Source organism: Enoplosus armatus, chromosome 16 (assembly GCF_043641665.1).
Source record: "Enoplosus armatus isolate fEnoArm2 chromosome 16, fEnoArm2.hap1, whole genome shotgun sequence".
Lineage (NCBI taxonomy): Eukaryota > Metazoa > Chordata > Actinopteri > Centrarchiformes > Enoplosidae > Enoplosus > Enoplosus armatus.
The window spans coordinates 9011016-9037487 of record NC_092195.1 but is presented as its reverse complement, the minus strand read 5'-3'; the positions used below and the strand labels follow the sequence as shown (position 1 = coordinate 9037487).

At 39.6% G+C, this 26472-nt stretch overlaps 1 protein-coding gene across 2 annotated transcripts in view; it reads left to right on the top strand.

The window, feature by feature from the left end:
* vps50 (VPS50 EARP/GARPII complex subunit) overlaps positions 1 to 25799 on the top strand; it is a 95598-nt gene extending 69799 nt beyond the window's left edge. For both annotated transcript variants that reach the window (XM_070921429.1, XM_070921428.1), the window contains 6 exons: positions 14474 to 14622; positions 17248 to 17344; positions 17950 to 18108; positions 21486 to 21607; positions 25000 to 25189; positions 25287 to 25799. In XM_070921429.1, the coding sequence (XP_070777530.1) occupies positions 14474 to 14622; positions 17248 to 17344; positions 17950 to 18108; positions 21486 to 21607; positions 25000 to 25189; positions 25287 to 25406 (837 nt within the window). In that variant the 3' untranslated portion in view covers positions 25407 to 25799. The remainder of the gene's footprint in view (positions 1 to 14473; positions 14623 to 17247; positions 17345 to 17949; positions 18109 to 21485; positions 21608 to 24999; positions 25190 to 25286) is intronic.
* Positions 25800 to 26472: the final 673 nt, after the last annotated feature.

The following is a 26472-nucleotide window of genomic DNA, read 5'->3' as shown; positions in this document are numbered from 1 at the left end:
TGTACATTTGCGTAATACCACACAATAGGCTGCAGGACAAACTATTAAACTTACCATTTCGTGTTTTTCTTTTTGGCTTTTTGACATTTTTGCAACTTCAAGAACAGAGCTGGCAATAACTTGATCACTGGACTGTGTTAAGTTATCAGCTGACTGTCAGTGGCAATAACGATCCAATGAGAAGCTGCCATGGCAACCATCAACACCAGTCTCACCTTTTATGTGTATAAGTAAGGTGAACGGAGGGAATTGCTTCCCAACCAGCATCTCCTTTGCATGCAGATGTAATCAGCAGTTTTCCACAGTAAGGCGCATACAGCACCTTTTTAAAACAAAGCTTTTATTTGACAGTGCAGCATCATGACATTTCGCTGTGATAGCAATGCTGACTCCTTTGCTGTGTTGTTTATAGCTTAGCAGTTCAAGGTTGGACTGAGGAGATGGAGAAAACTAAAGCAAAATAAAGCAGGAAGGCAAAGGGAAGATATCAGATAAAAGTCAGAAAAAAAGAATATTCAACAATCAAAACTTTAAATCGTATTAAGCTGTGTAATGCAGCGACATGCTTTCTTCCCTCAGGGGGCCACTATAGCAACTATTCACACCCCAGTAATTTTCTGGCTAAGTTGTGAGCCATTTTCAAATGTCAGACGAGCTCAGCTGCCTTGTGTGGAGAATATGTTAATCCTCTGAACTGTTCACCTGATCAAATGGACACAGACGGACAAATGGACAGACTGCCGGAGATAGAGAACGGAGGAGTGTGATGCACTGAGACGTGTGTGGGTTTTTGTGAGTGCGAGTGAGTTCACTGAAGAGACAAAGTGATGCTAAACCTTTAACACGTGCATGCACACGCGTTTCAGTTTAGCATAATCATATCATTTTGTGGCCATCAAAGATCTGTTTAAAGCTCACCTCAGAGGGAGGACACAGACTCGGGCTTTGTAACTACACCCATCCTCTTTCTGATGTATTGGCTAATGCTTTTAGTCTGTCCTTTCTCATATGCAAAACTATTTTAGCTCATCTCGATAAATCATTCAATGCTGGAAAAATGCTCTATTTTCCAAACTAACACAGCACTCACTATTTTCTTTTCCTTTTTCTCTTTCTGCTCTTCTGTGTTTCACATCATGATCTGCACACATGAATCTCCCAGACACACACTCTCCCATTAAAAGTATTAATACGTACTGAATGTGTATACCTGTTGCTATTTGTATATTGTCATATATAGCGATTTACATTACTCCAAAGAGAGACTGTGCATGTATTCACGCAGTGCACACAAACGCACTCCCCCACCTGCATACAAATACACACACTCCAGAGATTGCAGCAGGGTAGACCTCATTTGTAAACAGATTATAAAGTTAATTGCACACTGCATTTCAATTGAGCCTCTGATTCCTTGCGGTTTTGTTCCCCTGATTTGCCGCCGCAACTGTTTGATTCCAAAAGCAATGTGCTGGTAATGACTCAGAGTCCCATATGAACGGCAGATTCCATCTCATCTCAGCTCAGGTACGGAGTGGCTTCAGCTTAAATTGGGAGCTCCGTGGGGAAAAAGTAAAAGATCATCCCTTTGTTTATGTTCTATTTCTCTGCCTCCACCATTCTTGATTACCTTTCCGAAACCCTGCCGCTTGTCTGGGTTTGGCAGTTTTCATTTCGAGTTCACTCACTTTTGACTTTGCATATTTCATTGAGAGCATTTGGAAGGTTTTTAGGTTAGGGAGAAACTTCCGGGAGTGGCAGAGACGTAATTGCCTTGTTCAAAAATTCAGCTCTTTCCACAAAACACTTGTTACGTAATGTCTAATGTCTGTCATCAACATCAGCTTCAAGTTCAAATGTGTCATCTTTACCTGAACGTGAAGCTCTGAACTGAGTTGTTTTACTTGAGAGGAATCTGCTGTTGCATGAAATAATGATTTGCTTACAATCCTTGCTTGAAAAATTCTAATCTTTTGGTGATGTCACCTGGGGCAGGTTAGATGACAGTGCCATATCAGAATAATGCCAGATGGGGACATCTGTGGCCATATTGTAGCTGCCAGAAAGTTCAGCTGTGGCAGCTGTTTAGAGCCACTGCTGCAGGCAACATTCAGTGAGGAGAGCTGCCACAGGCTAACATTTGCAAACCCCCCTCTGGTTCACCATCCTTTTCACATCTCTCAATCCTCAAACCACCAGTATTTACTCTTTCAATCAGTCAGTCCATTTTTCCCACTTGTTTTTCCATCTCTTTCATTCCTCTCATTTCTTCCCTTACTTTTCCTCCTTCGATTTTATCTGTTTGTCCTATCGCCTCCTTCTCTTCAGCAGCTGTGTGCCAGTGATTACATGCCTCTCAACTCTCAGCACAAACAACCACTTGTATCGTTCCTCACAGCTTATTGGTGCTTCTGACTGAATATACAATGCTGTGTTTGTATGTGTGTTTATTTCACTGTTCACTATCGGCCCAGGCATGAAGATAAGATCATACGGCTGGAAATTATGCTCATTATTGTCTTTTTTTCCTCCCCTGTTTCTGAGTCTTACAATTGCTGAAGTCAACCCACAATTGTGCGATGAGGAGTTGATTAGATGTGTGTTTGTGTGTGTTTGTGTGTGTTTGTGTGTGTATGTGTGTGTGTGTGTGTGTGTACGTCGGCTTCTGGGTACTCAGCTTTAGTGTAGAGTGGGACTCTGGCTTTTTCAGGCCTGGCAAGCTGAAATGGGAATGAAAAGCCGGGTAATTTCTGTGCTGGCAGCAGTAATCTGGCAGTGAAGGTGCTTGCAGAAAATGTACACAAAAACACAAACACACACACATATATATATATATATAAAACATCTATCAAGAGAATGTGAACTTTAACAGGCAAATGAACACTCATACAGGTTTGTAGTCCAACTGTATGTTACTACTACATTGAACACTTCCTGTCCAACACACATTTCACGCTCTCTTCCTGTCTGTCTCCTACTAGCAGAGTGGTAATCCCTAAGCATGTGTTGTGGTTGTGGTTCACTACACTGGCTTGGCTCAGCTAACACACACTGGCACGCTGCCTCTCATGAGAGGCACTGGCTAATGTCACACACACACACACACACACACACACACACACACACACACACACACACTCTACATTTTTTTTCTCACACTGCACACTGAACCTAGCCATTAGTTCTGCGTCTCTCTCGGGGGCTCATCACTGTCCAGACTGGTCCCTTTCTTGTGGCCTGCTGTCTCTCTCTGTGAGTGGTGCAACAAGCCAGAGGGGGGTTGCCATTTGACAGGGATTATAGATCATAATTAAGCTACGTGGTGTGACTGTTATACTGCAGTTGTCATGATATCACAACTATTGACATTTTTGTTGGGGACACACAGACACACTTCATTGATAGGCCCAGCTGTAGGTCATGCTCCTCAGCTGTAAAGAGGAGACAGTTGATCCCCATGGTAACAGTAACTCCACTTCCTGTCTCCAACTTCTAGTCAACTTCTGCCGGTGACTCATCACAAATCCCAGAGTGACAGACATCATGATAAGCAGAATGATGCACTTCAATTTAAATCCTTTCATTTGTATTCTGCATTCTTCTCCTGCGCTTGAGTTTCATTCATGTTCAGCTTCTTTAACTCGGGTGTTAAAAGCAAGTTATTTTCTTCTTCTTGTATCTCGGCTGTTTTGTCACGCCAAAGCAGGTGAGTGGACCAGCAGCTCTGGGAAAAGGAGTTGCCAGAGATAGGCTTAGAGGTGCCGTGCAATGTCGCACAAAATAAATGAAGGCCTTAATTCCATTTGACATTCATCTAATGAGAACCAAATTTCTAGTATTAGAGTGACAAAGAGGTGCAATAGGATCCACTTGACAGTAATTGCCTGGCAGCCAGTCCACTCGACTTGGCCATGAATCTCTGTGGAATGGACTGGAGAGGCGTAAGCAGTCAATCACGATAGATTGAGACACTTCAACTCAGAGATCACTTTTCAACTCCCCAGCTGGAGGCTTCCTTCATGACAAAGGTGACTACAGAACTATCAAGCTCTTAGATTTGACTGAACCTTTCAAATTAAGGATATTTACTTTTTATTTTGCTGGGGTATAGTATTTGAAAGTTGTTGCAAAGTTCGAAAGGCCACAAAAGGTGCAGAAGCCAGATTTGCACGGCATATCACTGTACAGTCCCTTACCTTGGTACTTTTACCTTGGTCCTGTTTTTTGGTTCCATAACGCAAAAGCACTCAATTTACTATTAATGAAGGCTAAGAAAACGAGCAAGAATTTGAAAAACTACAACCTTTCTTTGTGTGAAGTCTTAAATGATAAATGATCAAACGTGTTGGATTAATCAGCTAATTGTTTCAGCGCTAGATGAATACTGATGCTTGAATGTGGCTAAGTTTAAGAAATCCCTGGATCAAGAGATGTGTTGTGTGAATTAATTTTCAAGCCCATGAAACTTCCAAAGCCTTTCTTTCTAACATTAGATTGACCTAGTGAGAAGCAGCACTGACAAAACACAAACCATTGGTAGATTAAGTGGCTCAAAGTAAGTGGCTGATTGAGAAAGTAAGTTTTCAGGGTCTTTAAGTATTTAATTGTATTTGCATATTTTTTTCTCATACCTTCCATTTATATTGAGGACTATTTCTTGTCCATCCCCCAGGTGTATATCATTTCATTTTCATTATTCACACACAGTTCAAATGATGGATCCAGCAGATTTGTTACTGCGAGGGAGCTCCCGTCTCTCCTCAGGTGTCTGCTGCTGCTGACAGATAGGGCCTCCCATGCCCACCTCAAAACTACCTCAGGCTGTTGCTCAAAATTGAGCTGCTCACACAACAAATCACCCAGTGGACGTGCAGGGAAAACCCAGCGATAAAATAGATGCTCCAGTAGAGGTGGGCCCGACTCAGCACTTTAGAAAAACAGAGAATTTGTTCCAGCCAATGAAAGCCATGGCCCGCAGTGCAGACCACGGCTACTTAATTGTAATGAGGGAGCCAATAGCTATAGTTTGTTTCCCCAGTGCACACTTGCAGTAGAATTGTAAGGGAAATGCTGGAACTGAGCATAATAAACCAACTGATCATAGTTATTCAGTTGGTTTATTGTGCTTTTTTGTTTTTCCCTGTGGACTTTAGTTCCACTTTCCTCCTATGGCATTATGGGAAGGAGATTACATGTCCTATGTGAAAACCATAAAGCATAGCAGAATCTCATTATACTTGAGTCCTAACACATTGCATGCACATTGCATTTTGCACATATACACACACACACACACACACACACACACACACACACACACACACACACACACACACACACAACATACATCTGTTTTAACCGTCTATCCTCATTAAGAATCATTTTCAGCTGGGTAAATATCTCTGCATCTTGTCTTTTGATCTATTTGAGGGAAAACAGCAGGGATTGATAGTCATCAAGCTACTGCTGTATCCCTGCGTTTCTTATTCAAAGCTTTGCTCTTATATGTTTTCAAATCTCTCCCTGGACGTTCATTTTTAGTTTGGAAGTTTTCTTTTCATTTGGAATTCCAGGGCTTAATTTCTAATCATTACACAAGGGTAGATAAGCTCCCTGGCTTTGATGCTTGATGTCTTCATACTTAACAATACTTTTGATCCACATGGGGAAACCATTTCAGCAGTAATACCTCGCAGACAGAAACAGAAGTTGTTTTCCGTTTCGCCTGTCCACAGAATACAAAAGGTCCTCAAGGACATTGAAGTTGATGTTTGTACTGTTGTGCAGGCTGTTCTTTCTCAACTACTGGATGTCAGTAAAGCTGACAGAATCAAGTAAATAAATTCTTCCCGAAGGCTTTAGGGTGATGCTGCTCTCCAAAATTCCTAATCAAATTATGGTTTGGCTTCAAATGAATGCAGTGAAATGTCTCTTGAAGCGCTGATATTCCCATTCGTTTTTTTTCTCAGCTGTTTTTATCTTTTGGCATATGTTTCTTCATTTTCTATAAACACCAGAAATACATTTTTATACCTAACCTCTTGCTGAACTATGCCTATACTTCCACATTCTGACTCACTCTTCTGTTTTGTACCATTCACTTTACCATTAATTATTGATCATTGATAAAGTCTTATCAGTGCTTGACGGTAAGGACACGGACTCTACAGCAGGACTGAGAGAGGGCACAAAGACTGCAAGAGACCTAGTTTGACCTTAACTGTGGATGCAGAAAAAATGTTTTTGGTAAGAAATTAAACAAAGACAACACAGAAGACCAGAAGCACTCAAATATGTTTAGTATGTGTAAGTATTAAGAGGCATTGGGTTTGCAGGGATGGCTTCTTGCCAGTATTTATAACATCGTAGGCCAAAGTTTTGTCAGATGTATCGAGTGTGTATCAAGTATATTATGCTCAAATTATATATGAGAATAAGCCAAAAGTGTGATAAAGTAAGAAGTATTGGATCTGTTGATGTGATTCCTATATTTTCAACTCATTTGTCCCTTTTCTTGTAATATATAGTTGCCTTAGATTAGCATATTTCTTCTTTTTCAACATTTGAAACATGGTGTAAATTGTAATTGTTGCATTTGTTTCTTGATGGTTTCATTTCTGCTGTCACTTACATAAAGAGAGTTCATTGACAACAGTAAGAGTCTTTAATGTCTTCTCCCAGCATAATGTTGCCAGCGATTTAGAAGAAGATTTAGATTCAGGGTAGGATTGTTAGTGTGTTCATATGTCATATGTACAGTATAGAAAGAGACCCTGTATATTATACATGTATATAGCATGTATAAACATCTTGTAAGTCGAAAGTTTGAATTACTTTGTTAGGTGTTATCCAGGGGCACAGCGGTCTCTATTAACATAAACTAACAAAAGAAACTGAAACTATCTGCCTGTCACAGTGAAGTTTTAGTCTTGTTTTTACTCATCGTTTAGCAAAAAGGTCTTAAAATGGTTCATTAACTCAGGGGCCACTTCTATCTGAGCACCAGCGCCAGACAGATAATTAAAACGCGATGAGCACACAAAGAAAAGAATTGTTCTCTCCCTCCAGTCCTGCTTTTTGGCCTCCGTTTTGTTACTTCAATTCAGATTACTCTGAGCATTCAGACACCCACACAGATATTTCCTTTTCTCTAATACAATGGGCAGAAGTAGACTCAAACCTCTGTGAACTTTGATTATTTTTCATGTGAAGTATTCAAAGTGTAATGAAATGGAGGGCATTGGCTGTTGATATGGATAGGGGAGATGGAGAAAAATGCTTTTATATAGACTTGCTTGTAATTTTAGGAAGTCCTTAGCTAGTCCAACGCACGCAAGGCTCGTGGGCTCGCTTGACCACGCTAGCAAAGGGCTAATGGCTAGCATAGCACGCAGGCTAGTATATAATGCTGCTGTTTCAAACTCTGCTAACTAAACGTTGCATGTATATTTTGTTTTTCAGAATCAGAATCAGAAATACTTTATTGATCCCCGGGGGGAAATTGTACAGTACCGGTGCTCCCATTCCAGAGTAGAAAAATAGCATAATTTAGAACTAAAGGTATGTACAAAATATAAAAATAAGAAATAGAAAATAAGGACAAGGAGACTAGTAAATGTTCATCAAAGAGACCTGGTTGCTCACAGTCACTTGACTCATGCTCAGGCAATCTCGTCTGATTTTAATCATCAGGATTATAAAACGCTGATTATGAAAGTAATAGATTAGACATTTTAACACTTGTTTTTTTCCTGTCCATTACTGGTATGTCTCGTTTTCTGTTTTAGGATTAGCTGGCTTTATCCACTAACTCTTTAACTGCTAATTAAACATTAAGTGTGTCTTTGACAAGAGATATTCCCCCCAAAAACCTACATATTCATTAGTACATTTAGTACGTGAAACGTTGTTGGCATGTTGCAAAGAGAAGTTGTAATGTTTGTAATGTAATGCTATTTATATGTGAAGCCAGTCTGGGTGGCTGCATTGGCTAAAATTCTAAAACTTTATAGTAAATCTTAAAATTCTGAAATAAATGTAATCATAGTGTATTATATCAATACACATTAAGCATTAATATTTTCAGTCATGACTTTAATCTAATACAAGCAATTAAAATGAGGGCACTGTTTCAGGTGTAGGTGGAAGGGAAATCTTAATTATTTTGTTATCAGCGAAGACCTTCTATTACCTCTGTCCTGATTGCGTAGATTACTCCCAAACTGTTGATGAAAATGCTTCACATTCACTAATTAAACCTCAGTCTGCTCCCATACAGTAGTTAAAGAAAGCATATTGAATAAGTCTCTTATAAAGCAATTAGAGGAGAATGTGGACAGAATTGCAACCACATATTTAAAAGAATATGCTCCGCGTTTTGTAGTTGAGGTCACCAGTGGACATAATTCCAAGAACCACTTACATGTAGCAGGTTTCTGTGGGCCTCCTGGCTTGATTTTGTGATTCAGGATCTTTTATCAGTGGACTGCTTCCTGTTCCTCTACCAATGTTGAACAAATTGTACCCTGCAGTGCATCCTGCGTGGAGGATGCCAACCTTGTTTATTACCTGCAGGGCTTGGAATTTACTTTTGGTCTCACTTGCTAATGTGGCTGTTAGTCTTTAGAGTAACCAACCTTTCAAAATCCTCCCAAACCAAAATATGTTTTTCATGAAATGGAATCAACATACAAAGAGATCGTAACTGCATTTCATCAACTTTTTAAGTCATTACAGAATGTAACATTTATTTTGTATAACTTCATAAGTTCTTATTATCAGTTCTTTCTATAACTAGATAGACTTAAATTGTGCTACTAATATCACAGAATGAAGAACGCCTCATCAGCTGTAGCATTGTATCGTAACCTAAACTGATCATATTTCAAAATAAAGGCCTGTCCTTGGGGGATAGCTGGATTCATCCTTACAGTAGTCACAGAGACAAAATTGTCCAGCTAGATCTATTATGGGAATATTCTGACTTTCTCCTATTGTTTGCCATGGCTCACTACACTGCTTATGCATGATGATTTCTCTTCTATCTTAATTCCTTGTTCAGTTCCTCAGGTTCTCTGTCTGTGTTAAACTCGTTGATGATCATGTACATTTGTACGCTGAGGTGAATGTCTTGAAATTTCCAAGAAAGGAAAACAAGCATTTTTTCCTTCCCATAACCTGCCAAATTGATGTCATTTGTATAGAAAGGAGGCCGCCTTTGGCTATTTGTAAAAATTTCCTCTGAAAGGTTGTGTGATTTGTGGATATCTGCTGAGTGAAGAGTGTGTGCTCAGCCTTTGGCTCTGAGTTTGAAACTGCTCTGGGAAATGCAACAAATGCAATTTGAGAGCATTTCATTGTAGAGCTGTTTCACCATGCTTGGATGGACATGACGTATGTGTTTCACAGACTAAATCATTCATATGGTTGTAATGATAAATGCAGTGCAGCGTCTCGCAACCTCTAATAGCGGATTCATGTTAATTTTTCATTTGTCAAAACTTTGATTTCTTTTTCTCTCATTGTTAACAGGAAGCTATTAACAATGAATCGACTCTGTAAGGGATTTAATGTCATATGCTAATGAAATGTCAACTTCTCAATCTTAAACTAATGAGTATTTACTGTAGCATGATTACAGGAAGTGTATAAAAGATTAAATGAGTGCTATTTAAGGCAATTACTTGTATATATATTCTATTATCTGAAATATATTTTATATATTTCCATTATTTATCCATTCCATTATTTATTTATTTATTTTGATTAATCGTTGTGAAATGTCAAAAGAAATGTGAGAAAATGCTCCTCACCACCTCCCAGAGCCCAAGCTGATGTCTTCAGATGGTTTGTATGTTCGACCACATATTCAGTTTACTATGATATAAAAAAGTTTTCAGGTGAAAAATGTGAAGAAACAAATGGATTATCAAAATAGTTGCCTATTATTTTTCTGTCCACCACTAATCGATTGATAAACCAATAGTTTAGCTCCAGTATTTCCTGTGAATTATGTTTTCTGTGATTTACTAAAATATTTGTGCACATTCCACTACTGATGGATACTGTATTTACATACATGGAGACATTTTCAAATGATGTATGCCATCAATTGTTAAGTAGTCATTCTGACACTTGTCATCTTGTAGCACATGTTGAAAATCACAGCGGACCAAGAATCATCAGTCTATATAACAAATATGCTGCACTCCACTATAGAAAAGCAATTTCCCTATTTATCTCAGTGGGACAGACAGACGGCTGTTGAGGTTTAAACTCCTAAATATCTTCAGCAGCTGCAGGATGTAAATCAAATGAAGGATGACCTCTTCACTATAAGTCATGCTATATGGAAAGGTCTGCTTCATCCCCAGTTTTTCAGGCCCTTGTATGACTTTGAAAAATGTATCGCTGAAGCTTTATTTGTCCAATATGGCATTCTTTTACACGTTCTTGGCAAAGCAGCAGGCGTATGGAGTTGGTTTACTTTTATCTCGCTGAAGTCGTTTGTCATTTTGATGGAGTGTCATCATAAAAGTCACATCATAATTGTTTGTGCAGTCGTATCTAGGAGGATATTTAACAATCAACAAGTATCACTACAGTTGAGCACAGCAGGTCCATAATGATGACTGAAGAGTTGATATCTTTGTATGTGAAGCTATTTTTAAAAGAAGAGGAGTCATAAAATTACCTGATTTAGTTCTGATAAATCTGAGGTTTCCAACAGCTGCATTTTGGCACATGATTGCCAACAAGCTCAAAGATTACAGTGCTTGAGTCATACTCGCCACAGGATTAAGAAGACAATGGAGCAAAGAAGTTCAGTCTCAGAAATAAGCTTCCTCGTCTCAGCCTCTTTTACATTTATTTGCAGATTAAAACAGGCAGATGCATTCAAATTGTATGCAAGTATTTGTATCCATTATATTAACATGCAAGATGTCTTCCTAAGTATCAGACATGATTTACATGTTTATCCCCCCCAAAAATCACTTAAATATTCAGGGGCACCAAAGGGCAACAACATCAGAGAATTATGTTAATGCTATTCTATCAAATCATGTTTGCCATTTTGAGCATATAATGATAGTAGATCAAGCATCTAATAAACTAATAAACATGAAGTAGGCACCCGGGGCTGACGCTGTATCATATTCAGTGTGCATGTCACCCCAAACGGGTGAAAAGAAGGTTGCTACAAGCTGCCAAAGCACATCTGACATTGTTTTCACTCACTTTCTCGCCTCGGAAAAGTAGATAAAAAAACAACACAACATCCATGACGTTTATGATTTGTATTTGTTGTTTTTTTGTTTTTTTTTTACACCTTTTGTTTTCAGTCTAGCCATTGCTTTTACCTGAAGAATCCCTGCAGAGTTATATGTACTTGGAAAAGAAACACAACTTTTCTCCCGACAGCCTCTCAGAAGTCTTCCTTTCCTTTTTTTGCATAAAGTGTTTATGTTGCAGGAGTACAGTCAATGAAAGGTCAAGCCTCATGTGGAGTGATTAGAAATAGACCCAACCAGACATCGCTGTAATGTCAGACTCATGCAACCAATGTTGAATTGATCTGATTCATTCAAAGGAGAATATACACTGAGATTGACGACAAGAAATGCGAATGACAGCTCAGCAGCAGTGGTGGCCACTGTCATGTCATGTCATGTTATGTTATGTCATAACAACTATTTCTCAAATCTGTAGGTCGGTTTTACCTAACTTGTAACCTCTGTACGAATAAAAAATACTTAAAGCAAACATGTACATAGAAAGAGGTGTTTCTCACACTGGGTGCATCTTTTGTGCCCCCTGCAAGCACTTTGTCCCCGACAGAAGCAGATCTAAAAGAAGAGACCAGTCAAAGACACACATTTTGAATTCAAAAGGTTGCAAACCACCACAAAGAGAAAAGAGCTGCAGGTGCATGTTTTGACCACAGTGTAGCACCACTCTTCCGTTACCAAACTATTTTAGAACTACAAAAACAAGAACAACAGCAACGTTTTTTCAATTATCTGCAGTTTTTTTTCTTTACAGTATATTGTGTACTTGCGTGTTGGTCTGGCATGTCACCAATACAAATGGCCGCCAGCTGCTGCTCACAACTGGTTTTATCATGTTCCAAATCTTAAATCATGTGTTGTCGGGGTACTAATGGCCTCTGTGGGTTAAGTCCATAACCACTGCATGTTTGTCATGTTAATGTGATGTGAAGTGTTTGAAATGTCGAGAACTGTCTTAACCCTTCACAGTGATCAGTAAACTAGCTGACATTGTTTTAGCTTCAAATGTAATCCAAATATTTTTTATTTATTTTGGCAACATAACAATCTTAATGAAGTCAGAACATTATTGCCATTATCAGTGAGGAAAGATATAAGCAGCATATGTTAATCCTAAAAAGCACTAAATATAACATCTGTACTCTTCAGTGATTAAATAAATAAGTAAAAAAAAACAATAAAGTGCGTCCTTAATTGGGAGCGTCAGTCGTTCTCCCTTTGGCCTGAGCTTGGAATAAGTGCACTGTCAGCAGGTTCAGCTGAATAAAGGCCAAGGTGTGAGTGCTCTGGTGCAGACGAGAGGTTCTGCTGTGAATAAAAGCCTCCTTCCAGAGGAGAGAAAGTCTGCAGAGGACAAAAGATTGGTGTATACTTTTTGTCCCGTGCTTTCAATTCTTGTTGCACACAAAAGGGAAGTTTACTGCTAGTGATTCAGACGTAGGGACAACTTACAAATTAGATTTTAATATTTGTAATTTTGGGTTTAAAAACTAAAGAAATATCCTCAAGAGTAACATAATTAACTTATTTTAGCCTTATAATATTTGATTTTACCTGTGCCGAGGAGTGTTTCCGACCATTTAATGTCTTATTTTATTCATGTTTCTGACTTTTAAATGATAACAGAGTTTATATATTCGTTACATTAACAGAGAGTTGCTCTTGGAGGAGATACATTGCACCCTCCATGGGGAAGCCATTAAAATCCCTCTGCTGTAAAAGTTATATAATTCAAGCATTAATCTTCTGAATGTGATAAAATTTTTATTTCAGACTGATAATGGTTTCTGAAGGTTTGATTGAATGCAGAGAGATAAGTCTGAGGTTCTGGAAAGGTTGCAGTTTTCACATAGGAGGAGTATCAGTATCACTCTAGCAGGTCTGAACCATAAATTGCCAGCAGAGCTGCATACTGTGCATTTTTTGTTCCGTATGCTGCGCTGTTTATCTTGTTTTAGTGAATAGATTGCTGTTAGACAAACATAAGATGTCATCTTAAAACTGTGCACCTCACTGCCTGTTTTACATCTCTGCCCCGTCTCCAGCTCAGCCAGTCTGCCTACTGTCTGCTTTCTTTCTAGTTTTCAGTGATGATAAAGTAGTGACATGTCGGCCTGTTATCACACAAGTTTTGATGTTTTGTGAATTGCTCCTGTCGGTTTTTCATATTAATTAGAAGTGATGTAACCATTTGTTTGCACATTATGCTTTGATTTACACACTCCCTTATTCTAACATAGCTCGCCTGTCCTTGGTGCAGTCTCAGTATTAAAAACTGTGGGATAATGATGCTCGTACACAGTATTAGACCCAGACTGCACAGGAGTGCAGTATGTAAGTGGATGATATGGTACAGCATTAATAGCTGCCATTCGTTCATTACCTACCTGTGTGATTGCTATTGATCTGCCAGAGGCCGTTTCAGGGAGCTTTGCAGCCGCAGAGTGCAAAGCTCTACATGCCAGTGTGATACATCATAGACCATAGGCATAGGCCACCTAGACCTTATAGAGAATAATATGATCTGCCCTCTTGTATCGAATCTCATTGGCTTTGTATGCAGATATAGTTTATTGTGATTGATTCAAGGGGGTTATGGTTGAAATCTTTCTTTTTCAATTTCAATTGTTTTTCAAATGAAGGAATGAAAGGTTTTCTGGATGGAGAGGTATAGTGGAATATATCAAAAAGAAGACAAATGCTTGCTGTTGAGGAGTCTCTGGTCAGCAGAATTTTGAGAGAGTGTGTGTGCTTTGGACGTAACTGAGTTCCACAAGGTTGATTGAATTTCAGATTATGCGTACCCACCAGCATACATCTACATTTTGTCTTCATTTTGCATGTGAACCATTTGTTATGTCAGGTTAACTGTTAACAGTAGGACAAAGCTGCTCCACAGCAGCACCTCCTCAGAAACCATAGCAGAGTTATAAAATAATTATTTCTCAGTATTTTATACGATGCTGTTCCCAGGTTATTGCACGTCTCTGTGCCGCTTCTAATAATAATGATAACTAGACTTGTAGGCAAGTATAACAGGGTCCAAGCACCCCACGTAATTAGGTATCAGTGATGAACCACTTCGCACCTCATTCATGAGTAATAAAATATCTCTGCCTCTAAAAAATGAAAAGGCAAGAATGGAATGAATGGATATTTTTGAATATGCACTGTGTGTCTTCCAGGAGGCCTTGGGGGAGAATTCAGGAGTCCACGGGCCAGTGGAGGACAGGAAGGAGAAGGTGCCCAGCCCCCATCTCAGCCAACTGGTGGTCCTCACTAACAGTGGGACTCTTTATGGGCTAGCACAGAGGGTGGTGGCCACGGAGTCTCTGTAAGTACTCTCTGCACAACTCTCCATTATAACCACAAATAACTTCTTTGCAGTGATACTAGTTGAGCAATGTAGTTATACCTTAATACAACACACAGCAGTATCGGTTTTTAGTCCTCTGTCATGGGGGAAAAGATTATGACAATAGTGCTTGTTTAATGTACTTGTGTGTACTGGCAGTGTGATGTACCTCTGCAGTTATGTTCATCAAAGTTGATCAAGTTAAAGCTGGTTCTTGCTCACTGTGACGCCTCAAGGTGCTTATAATTTGATTAGGCAGTGTTACGCAGCCTGGCCATCACAGATTTCAATTACCTGCAGTGTGTGCATCTGCTGTGTGTGGCATCGTTGGTTTCAACCTTCACATCAATAAAGCTTGTTAAATTGAAAAGAAAAAAGAATTATTGAAATCAAAAGAGAGACGGAGAGACTTATTTTACCCCTAACAATAATGCCTGGCTTTCTCCCTATAATTTACTATTTGTGTTGAACTTATCTCTCTCTATCTTTGTCTGTTACATCCACACACACTACACTAAAGCGCCCTCGTACATAATTAGGTCAAACTATCGTCAGCGCTGACAACTCTTGGACCCGGAGAAGCCTGCAGTGTACAAGTGCTTTGTAATGAAAGTGTGTAAGCCGAGGGACCAGATGTCACCGCTGCAAAAAACGCTGAATAGGCTTACGCTCCCTCACACAAAGTTTTTCATGTATTGGAGGCAGGCATCAAGCTCAGAAGAATAATGAAAGTAAAAGAGCTAAAGTGCAGAGGTGAAGATATTTCTTGGGTAAAGTTTAAAGGAAAATATTCTCTGGGCAGGAAGGGGACAGACTTATTCTCAGCATGAAAAGTTTCTTCTGTCTGAAAAGGTGTTATTAGAAAAGGCAGCTAACCGAAGTGTGTATTGTGAGAGCCTCTTCAGCATATGCTTTTTAATCAAAGATAAGAGCTCTGCGAGGTGTCGCTCTCGCTGTTATTGGCCCTTCTAGCTGTTGTTGAGGTGTCGTATTTAAACAAGCGTGATCAGATAAGTGTGAACTGCAGGGTGGGCTTTTTTTTCCCACACTGCACCATGTTGCCGAGGTAAACACAAGCTGTTCCAGCTAACCTTAATGCGATTTTCTCTGCTCTGTGAAAAGAACAAATGTCCACTGGGCTCATTCATGGGGCGCTGGCTGTGTTTAATGTAGTGCTTTCAGATTTAGTGTTAAACAGACAGCACTCATTAATTCTTGCTTTTAATATAAAGATTTCTGTTGGGGTTACCAGCATCCTTACAGATGGCCTGTTTATGGAGCGTCAGTGTAGCCACCTCTTCAACTGACATATCTCAATTATTGGATATATCAGCTATGCAGTGTTTGGAAATGCATACACCTTAACTAAGGCTTCATAATTTTCTGTTTTACCAATCCTCCTTGACAAACACCCTGTTTAAAAGGAGAAGAATGTTTAAGAACAAATACTGACTTTTAAGTACCCATGCATCCAAAATAAGTTGTTTTCTGCTGCAACTTTTACTTATATTATTTAAAGTCATATATCCCACCCTTTTAATATTCAAACATGTTCAAATTTAAATAAAAGCTGAGTGAGGCTTACATCTTAGTCTTGTTGAGGTGTTTTCTTCTCTTAAATTGCACTTGTGTTGTTGTTGACCTGGAACTGTAAAGAAATCACTTTGTGAGCCGCGCTGTACTGCAGCAGTCATGCTCGTTAAACTCCGGACTCAACCCTGAACTTCAGCCCTCTCAAACCTGCTACCTCAGTTTGTATTTAGTGTACGGTAACCCTTGAGAGCCATCGATCAGCCCGAGTCAAAAGGACTTTATTTATTCAGAGCTGGATTCACAGTGGAATGTGGGTATTAGTTCAGTTTTTTGTCCTGTATTTATTTTTCTGCTAATTCACTTCTCTGTATTTCTCAAGGGTAAATGAAATCTAAAAATATTTAAATTTAAAAACTGCTGCCTGATTGGTTGGATATAAATGATACTTTGCTATGTGAAGGGAGAGGTTTGAAATTTTGAAATCAGAAATAGTTTTCGTAAAGTGCAACATGACTGCAGAGTCGAAGGACTAAAGGATCATTTAAGTTGTGACAACACTGGAGTCTGTTCAACGTAATTACTTGTTCCATTACACTGCCGTGTGTTATGATCACGGGGGAGATTACATTGCTTTAGGAGTAAATGCAACATTTGCAATTCACAGAAAATGGTCAGAGGGTGCCGATGAGCATTTCTTATCTATCCACATTATCAAATTCACAGAGGTAACATCTGAATCTGAAGAATGTGACGAGTGAGAGACTTTACCTTGACTTTTCTTAACTCTTGAAGTCTGTTGCTGTTGTCAGACCAGAAAGACTGAGCTGTAATATTAGAAGATGTATGAGTCAAGCATCAGTGAGGTCAAATGAGTTGCTCCAATTCAGGTCCTCAGACCAAAATTCAATCAAAAGTTGTATCAGCTTTATTTAATAGATCTGTCATTGAATAATACAAAAACGAAACATCGTCATTTTGTATTTATGCGCCACGCCAGAACATTTTTCAGACCATATAATGCCACCACTGTGCTGAATTAAATGGCTCTTTCTGTGGGTTTTTTTTTCTCAGTGTGTTTCTGGCTGAACAATTTGAATCCCTCCAGTCCCACCTGGACACAATGATGCCTGCGGCCAAGAAGCCCTTCCTGCAACAGTTTTATTCCCAGGTATACTTGCACCTTCTCTCTAAAGTCTGTGTAATTACAGTAACTGTGAATCATGTCATCGCTGTCAGCTTCAGGAACCAAACCTTTCATTATCGTTTATTTTGATCTGTCAGAGAATCACTTTTTTTGTAAAAATCACTATTAATAAGTGGTTTATAACTTATAGCCACATGTGCACAAACATTTCTGTCCAAATGAGTATAGATGACCAAGGTATGAGTCGATTACTTTGCAAGCTTGTCATGTGCCTGTTGTCATGAATAATCTTAATCTTATGATACTAACTCATCTTCTCCATCAACAAAGGAGAAAATTGTCTGTCACTCATAACCACGCAGGCAACTCTTTCCCAGTCTTTATTTATTTTTTGTTTTGTCCACTTGACATTTGAAATGTTCAGATACACAGACAGGTCTGTTTTTCCCAAACATCAGCTGAATGTCTTGAATTGTTGTGCAGTCTATGACGTTGTTTTACCTGCACAACATGTTCCTCTCAGAAGAGGCCTTGACTTCATGTCTGCCTCATCACTGTTCTCTGCTTACATAACACTGAAAAACATGTTGAATATAAGACACACACGTATTCTCCCAACCTTCTCTCAGACGGTGTCTACAGCCAGTGAACTTCGGAAACCAATATACTGGATTGTTGCAGCCAAGGCCATCGACTACGAACAAATGTTGCTCCTGATGGCTGGAGTTAAATGGGACATCAGGGAGATAATGTCACAGCATAATGTATATGTGGACGTCCTGTTAAAGGTAATGTTGCATAAGAAATGCGTAGGTGACTGTTGATGTAACATGTAATGTGCTATACTGAAGGTTCGAGGATTGTGGGTAGAGTTAGAAACAGTGAATTGGCATTTTGAAACAATGGAAATGGAAACATTAAAGCAGCATAATTTTTTTTGGGGGGGGGGCACTGTGGAGATGTGGAACAAGGTGTAAACACAGCACTGAAATATTATCATATTTTAAAATGGTTATGGCTACATGGTGCGACATTTGGAGTTGTGTTTCTGGCCAACCAACCAATGTTAAGTCCAACATTCACTCTTCTATTTGCTCTTTTTTTTTGGTCTTCATCAACTCAACAATATCTAAATGCTCCACTTTGTTTACTAGCTAGTTGCTGACTTTGTCTGCTGGCAGGTAGCGTACAGTCAGGAAACACTGGAAACAAGGATGATGAGAGCGGTGAGAGTGAACCAAAAAGACTCTGAAACGCTCTGTAAAGCTGAGGGGAACTGCACAGTCAGTTCATAATTATCTGTGGAATTACTAGATTCGACCCCTTTCACATTACATGTGGTCATTTTATCCATTGTTAATGTAAAGCTATTGATTAGTGCAGCTTTAAAGAGTTTTTAAAGTAGTCTCAGTGCTGCATTTTTAATCCTAATTTTTGCTGCATTAAGCTTCGGTTCCCAGACAAGGATGGAGACTTCACTGGAACAGCTTTTTCTCACGTTTCATAGATGTGCAATATGCAAACATCTCCCCATTAAGATTGTTGCATCATTTATGCCACTAAGACTCTTTGTCAGTTGAATATAAATGATGACACCAAGACAACTGGTGTCCCTATTAAAATTCTTTTTGCTGTCCTAGTTTATTTTACATTCGGGAAAAGCTCAGAATTGTCCAACGTTTATTATTTTCCTCCCAAACAAATACTAACTGACCGCTGCAGCCCTCTCTGTGTCATGCAATATCTATATTTTACATCTGTGTCATTTACATAAAGTATTACCCTTTATTTCACTTAAAGTCAAGAACTCTTACGTTCCTCCCCCTTGAGTTTAAATTCATTTGGGGATCTTTAACATCAATTATTTGGGATGGGGTGAATCATTTAGTAGATGGGTGAGCCGTTGTGAGTTTAATGCAGCTCTCCGCTGAAGTTTCAGCTTTGTTAAAGACATCTGAGCTCACCGGTTGCGGACTTATTTTTGGAATTTTTTCCACTAAATGTGTGTCTTTATGCATGCCGGCCACTTATCCCATTATAAATTTTGCATGGGGTGGAAAGACACATGGCACTAGTTTTCTCGCCTCTGACGTTCAGAGACAGCAAGGTCTGAAGGGCTCACTGCGGTGTGAAATCCTGAACAGACCAGCACCAAAGCAAGACAAATCCCCATATATGCATCAGCATGTCTGAGAAGGTGCTGATTAAATCACATTTGAAATTGCAGATGTTGTTGAAATAGGTAAATAAACATGTCACAGTTAAAAGTTATCTGCTAATGAAAAAAGAACTCAAACTCACCTTTTGAAATTCCTGAATGGCTCATAGAGCTTTGTCTGGCTCTGCAGTTAAGTCTAACTAATTTAGCTTATGAGCTAAATTGCCTAAGGGGAAAGCCTCTGCCTCACTGTCCTGGTTTAAATGCCGAACCGTGTCAAAACGGTCCAGCTGATGGACTGACATGGTGCATATTACAACTGCCATGTACTTTTTTCCCCATCAGGTGCTAATAGCCTTCTCTGCCAACTTGTCAGACACTCATAATACATATGGATTGTGTTATGTGCATTGATTTGAAAAGGGTGTGCTACATTTTGTTGTACTGCACTCAGGAGGATATTTTATTCATGAATTCAGGTTGATCACTAGCATTCAACAATGGCATTGATTTGCATATAAAGTGGCAAGGAAATGCGGCAGCCTCCGAATGACTTCATTGACAAAATGCTGAAGTCAGAAACTATTGTGGGACTGTTTGTGAATGAATAACATTTCATTATTGGCTGCAAAATGAATGGCAGTTGTGTGTGCCTTAATATTCAGGATAATTTTTTTTAACACCACGCAGTTTGAATTAAAGCCGTCAGACATGTATTTGCAAACATGCGCTAGAAAACCACACACTTCCCCTGAGACACATCCATCATATTTATGTACAGTCCTTATGTACTTCAATTTGTTCCCTAAAAACAGCGACATAATATCATAATTGTATAATTCCATCCATAATTGATGATTTCAGAGTGCAGTGAGTACGCTGCAAGTGTTTGGCATAGCTGAAACCCTTTTTTCAGAACTGTACGGTACATCTTTGATTCCTGCAGCCTGAATCGTCCTCTGGGATATTTCCTCTTTATTCTTTGTGTTGAAACATAAAAGAGAGAACATTTGGAGGCCAATTGTAACAAAACCCTCCTGACTGGTGTCCTCTTTTTGTGCTTGGGCATGGAAACTAGAAAGAACTGGTGAGATATCTGGAGGAGGAGATGTTACTACAGGTCATCTCAAGTATTTATTAAAGGATGTACATTAAAAGAACCCAAAGGCCGACCAAGGGCTGACTGGAATGAGTCAAACCTGAGTAAAGTATTCAGCAGCACACAAATCATTTGTTTTAACGCATGATTTGTGGCTTGGTGGATTCATGTTGTGGATGTTGTGTCCATCAGTCCAGACTGCAGAACCATTAATCTAGCTTAGTTAAAGTAGAGCTGCGGTACAATAACCCAGACACACAGTGGGCTGCTTACTCCGGGGGAAAAATAATTTAGACTTGATTTGTCTGATTTATTACTTTTTCCACTACCAGAGTATGTACTGTATGTTAAATGACCAAAGATATTGACACAAACCCCTGATGCAGTTTATTCTTCGCAGACTGTAAATAATTGGGTTGTACTATTCACAGAAGGAGGTAGTTTTATAACTGTTCAGCTTCTCCAAGTTAAGATTGAGGGAGCTGCTGTTGGACGTCGTCCAGGAACACAGAGTAGCTGAGAGCTACAGAGGAAATATATTTATGTTGCTGTTCAGACTTTTATTTTGTTTGTGTCTTATTGGTCCCATAGTGGTTTGTTTCCTGTTTAGACTTGTTTGTGGCTGCACTTGTTTACTCTTGTAAATGTCATCTATAGCATGTAGGTTTTTAGATTTTTTTTTAATATACCTTTCACAAGCTGAGAACATGTTTTTACCTTTAAATATTATGGATATGTCTTTATAATACAAGTTTAATGTGTCTGATTACATAACAAATTTCACACTAATTATATGTTTTCCAATTAAAGAAATTCACGTCTCGAACATCATTTATTCCTTCTGCTTTTTATAATACTCTATTTAACTCTTGAATGTTCACCTGTGCTTTTCTCATCCTCCTTCCCAGGAGTTTGAGCAGTTCAACAAGCGGCTGGCTGATGTTTCCAGACACGTGCGCATCCCGCTGCCCGTGTCCAACGTCCTGTGGGAGCACTGCATCCGACTGGCCAACAGGACTCTTGTAGAAGGGTAAGAAAGTAATAAAACGTTTTTTTTACGTACTATGAATTATTCTTAAAACTTCTGTAGAAAAACATATTTTCCCCTTTTCCTTCTGTATCAAACAGTGACTCAAAAAATCAGTTTGACACAGTCCTTGAACTGTACAAATGTACAAGGTTTAGACAAAAAAAGACATTTTTGATAAAGCTCCATATGCGCATCTGCCGTTCAATATCTGGTGAAAAGACAAGTCTGCGCTGTACCTGTGTACGTTTGGTGTGTGTACGTTTGGTGTGTTTTAATGTTTTCACGACCTAATTAAGAGGAAACCACAGTTGTAAGCAAAAGTCACATGTACGAACAAGCAGCTCGGTTATAGAAAAGAGTCTTCATAACATGTTAGAGATTTCAATAGGCGTTAGAAGCGGAGGGAGTTGAGACACGTCTGATTGCAGTTCCTGTAAGTTTACCTGAGCATGAGGGACTTCTCTGTACATTTTTTCTATTCTGTTTATTCCCGCTAAGAGCACTTGAAGAGAGAGAGCACAAGTCCAGACTGCAGTTTGCCCTTGGTTGATTTTGTCACGCAACAACATCAACATCCATCTCTTTTCATCCACAGAAACATGTGCATGTCCATACTTAGTAGTACTGTTATTCTGTACCTGAACAAATGTGAGGACTAAAAGCTCCAAAGGTCAAATGTACTGTATACATCTCAGCTCTGAATGCACTTTAATTGTATTCCTGCCAAAATATCTGAAAAAAGTCAGCATCTTAAAACCATTGAATTTGTCAGTACAGTTAAAGCCTCAGTCAGCAGTGAGGTTTTGTGTATTAAATATGTATTTAGGATATCTCAGCGGCTATTCAAGAAGCAGTTCCATGCTGTTTAAGTTGATGCTGGATGATACTGCGCTGCAAGGAGGAGGGAAAGGAAAAAAAGATTCCTCAATCTGCATTTTAGCACAATGAATAATTCAAAACAGTAATGTAACCGATGCTAAACACAGTGCAGACCTGTAGGGTAGTGGCTTTATTTCTTAAAGGTGAGGTCATGTTATGACAGCCTTCTTAGTTTGAAAAGGTCACTTTACTCTCAGGTTATAGTCGTAAATGGTGTCCCTAAACAACATAACAGTGATTTGAGCCCCCCCCCCCCCCCCCCTCACTCTCGTCTTAACAGGAAAGTCTATCGAGGTGAAGTGGAGTTTTTCTTAATTTTTTTCCCTCTCTGTGTTTATCCCTCAGTTTGAACATCTGTGCGTCATAAATTAAAAAAGAAAAATTCTTTCCAAAGCATGTTGTCAAGCATCAATGAAGAAGAACAGGAGAAATTACCTACAGTACAAGAGAAACCTGGAGACTCTGTTGCCAAGTTCCTTTGGAGTAATACCCCAAGAACACTGCTCTAAATTCCCATCATCTCCTTCTCTATTCATGCCGGCCATCGCTCTGTGTCACATCTCTCCTGCTTCACCAAAGGCCCACCAGGGAATTGCACGACACAGGACACTCATGCAAACCGCAAAATGCTCTTGACACATCCCTTGTAATGCATTTCACGACTTTCCCTTGTAAGTGAGAGATATGGATTGTCATTTTTTCTCCGCAGCTGCATCACCGCCGTCTGTTAACTCAGCATGTGTGTGTGTGCGTGTCGAGTGAATGTGCGAAATAGGTTTTTAGATTGAAGGTGTGATAAAAACCCCCTCTGATCAGACGGACTGGATTCACAGCAACACTGAGTAAGGCAGGCCGGATGATGGCGAAGTGCTAACAGATGACAATTATCGTGAGGTTACACACACTTTATTGGGAACAAGAAATTGGCTGATGTTGAATTTGTGCAGGTTACAGTGAAAGTGTTGGTGGGGTTGTAATGGGAGGCACAGCAAATGGTTTAGTTTCAATACAAATGCTTGTCAAGTGGTTTGGTGCTCGGCAAGTGTTTTAAGAAGGAGAGAGAACATTGGACATTAAGCATAGGTGGAAGGTTTGCCCTCACCCGCTGAGAAAAGGGAACATGTTTACCTCCCAACACATTTGTTGAGCACTTTTCTTCCCATTGCGTAAGAGAACTTTTGAACCCTTTCCAATGAACAAATGGCCCATTACGACTGCGCTGCTCAGCAAGTCTTCCCGCCCCTCTGGCACACCAAGGCAGTGTGGTCATATTTGTTTGTTTGTGCTCCGATTCGCTCAGCCTGTTATTCAATTTCTCTGTCCAGCGTTCGTCTCCCCCTTAGAGACTCGCAGCAATGGCTCTGTTAGCATTCTGAGCTCGAAGCTGAAACACTCAGCACCAAACTCTGGCAGGCCTGAAGAGAGAGGATGACAGAGACAGGTGATGAAAGAGAGAGAGAGAGAGAGAGAGAGAGAGAGAGGGTGAGGCAGAAAATGGAAACAGAAGAGGGAAAAGCTGGAGTGTGAGACAAAGAGCAGACCTGTCTGTGTGGTGTGTTAATGTACTGTAGATGTCACACACACACTGACCTGCCAGTGGACAACAGTCCCCGCTGCCAAACACAAACAGAAACACACACACTGAAATACATGTGTACTCTGGCCCACACACACATTTACTGACATGGCACAGACAGCTGTATGGACCGCCCTGACTTCGTGTTTAATAGAGGACACGCACACACACGCACACGCACACGCGCACACACACACACACACACACACACACACACACAGACTCCTATATGTCCTTCTTTTTAGCCTTTTCTATTTGACTTTGATTCTGTTGTAAACATACACGCATCTCCTATAACAATCATATAATGTACACAAAACAAGACAAAAGGAAAAGAAGTAACAGATTAAATCCAACACATGCGGAGACAAAAACATGTTTTTACACTTATTTTTAAAAACTCTAATGCTTTCCGAGTGTCTCCCATCATCTAGTAACCTGGATTACTTTGCTGCTGGAGTTTTGACAGTATTTCCATTTTGACTCCAACGTTGATGAAAATTGGCATATGACAAGTTGAAACACGTCTTCCAGACAATTTTTATGCATAAGAAATTCACAGTGAAATACAGTCCGGAGTGAAAATGAAAGAATTTAAAATCGTTGCAACATGCCTTCCTCAATAATCAGAGACAAATTTGCCTGTAATTTAAGCCTAGATACATGACTTGATCACTGAGTAATTCCTGAAAGTAAGTTTATAACTTTTAACACAGAGTACAGTACTAACATCCTGTACACTTCTATTCCCCTACGTGGAATCAATAAAGGTTATCTTATCTTAAAATGAACAGCAACCTGTGACCAACACCTGTGATAACTTTCATGAATACAAAGAAAAATGACTTTCCAGTCATTGCCGACCTGCACATGAATACTTTGCGCTATGCTGATCTCCTCTTCTCCCCTTTGCTGTATTGTCCTCTATCAACTGTAGTTATGCTAATGTGAAGAAATGCAGCAACGAGGGCCGGGCCCTGATGCAGCTGGACTTCCAACAGTTCCTCATGAAGCTGGAGAAGCTGACCGACCTGCGCCCCATCCCCGATAAAGAGTTTGTTGAGACCTACATCAAGGCATATTACCTGACGGAGAATGACATGGAGCAGTTCATCAAGAATCACAGGGTGAGACGGTGAAGCAGGCTGGTGGCTGAAGGAGGTTCTGTGCAACACTATATATAAATGAATTCTGCGTGTCTGACTCTTTGTGTTTGTCGTGCAGGAGTACTCCATGAAGCAGCTGACCAACTTGGTGAACGTTTGTCTGGGCTCGCATATAAACAAGAAGGCTCGTCAGAAACTGCTGGCGGCCATCGATGACATTGACAGGCCCAAGAGATAGACTGATTAACAGAGCAGACCCCGAACGCATCAACCAGCCGCAGAGATGGACAGTCCCACAGAGCACCTCCCACAGTGGAGCTCAGCGTAGAATGTCTTCATTTTCAGTTTAGAGTACACGTGTTGGGACGTGTTCAACGAGCTGTACAGTACATATAGAAGTAGAGCTACCAGAATACATTAATTTAAAGCTCATATGTTAGCCAAATGCTAATTATCTGTTCATCTGCAATCATTATGTGGTCAAAAACACAAACCACCACCTGTTGAATGCACCTCGTGATGCACCGATGGACATAAATACTAAAACTTTCACTCTCAAGCATGCTGCAGTTACTCTATGCAGACAGTAGATGTACCATAATGCATGCCCCGTCGTTTTCATGAAACAAACATGCCACTTATGAACTTTCTCTGCAAATTGTCTGCAACCACAACAATCTCTTGACCGTAAGGAACAGATCTTGAGTATGTTTTTCAGGCTACATATACAGGATCTAACAGTGTAATGTGGGCCGTTTCCATCTGTTTTCACCAAATGTGCTCAATTTCTGATACGACTCCTATCTTCAGATTAAACAAAACAAGTCTAAATTTGATAGATATCCAAGAAGAGTCTGTAGTAGTTATAAACCTCCACTATCTGATATAAAGCTTCGTCACATGATTGAATGTTCCCCCTGATGGAGATGCAGTAGATCTGGGTTACTGATCACTTTAATCATTCATTAGGAGTTATTCCAGCCCATGTGTTGTATTATTATTATTTCACTTTCAGGGTATTTGTTGTGCCTGACTGGATGCTCTGCTCTTCTTTGTTTTGTTTGTTTGTATGTCCGTGAATTACATAAATCTAATATAATGATGATTCTGAAAATAATATAAATTCCTGTAGTTAGCGTTAACATGTAGTATATGTGCACCAGCTGCATATGATTGTTTGCCAGTTGTCGTATCTGAGGAGGAAATGATTTTACTGGGGTGAGGTTTTGAAAGTCTTCGTGAAAGTGCTTCTCGTGGAGTTCATTTTTATCTGTTTTGTAGGTTTGTGCAGTCAGGCACTGATT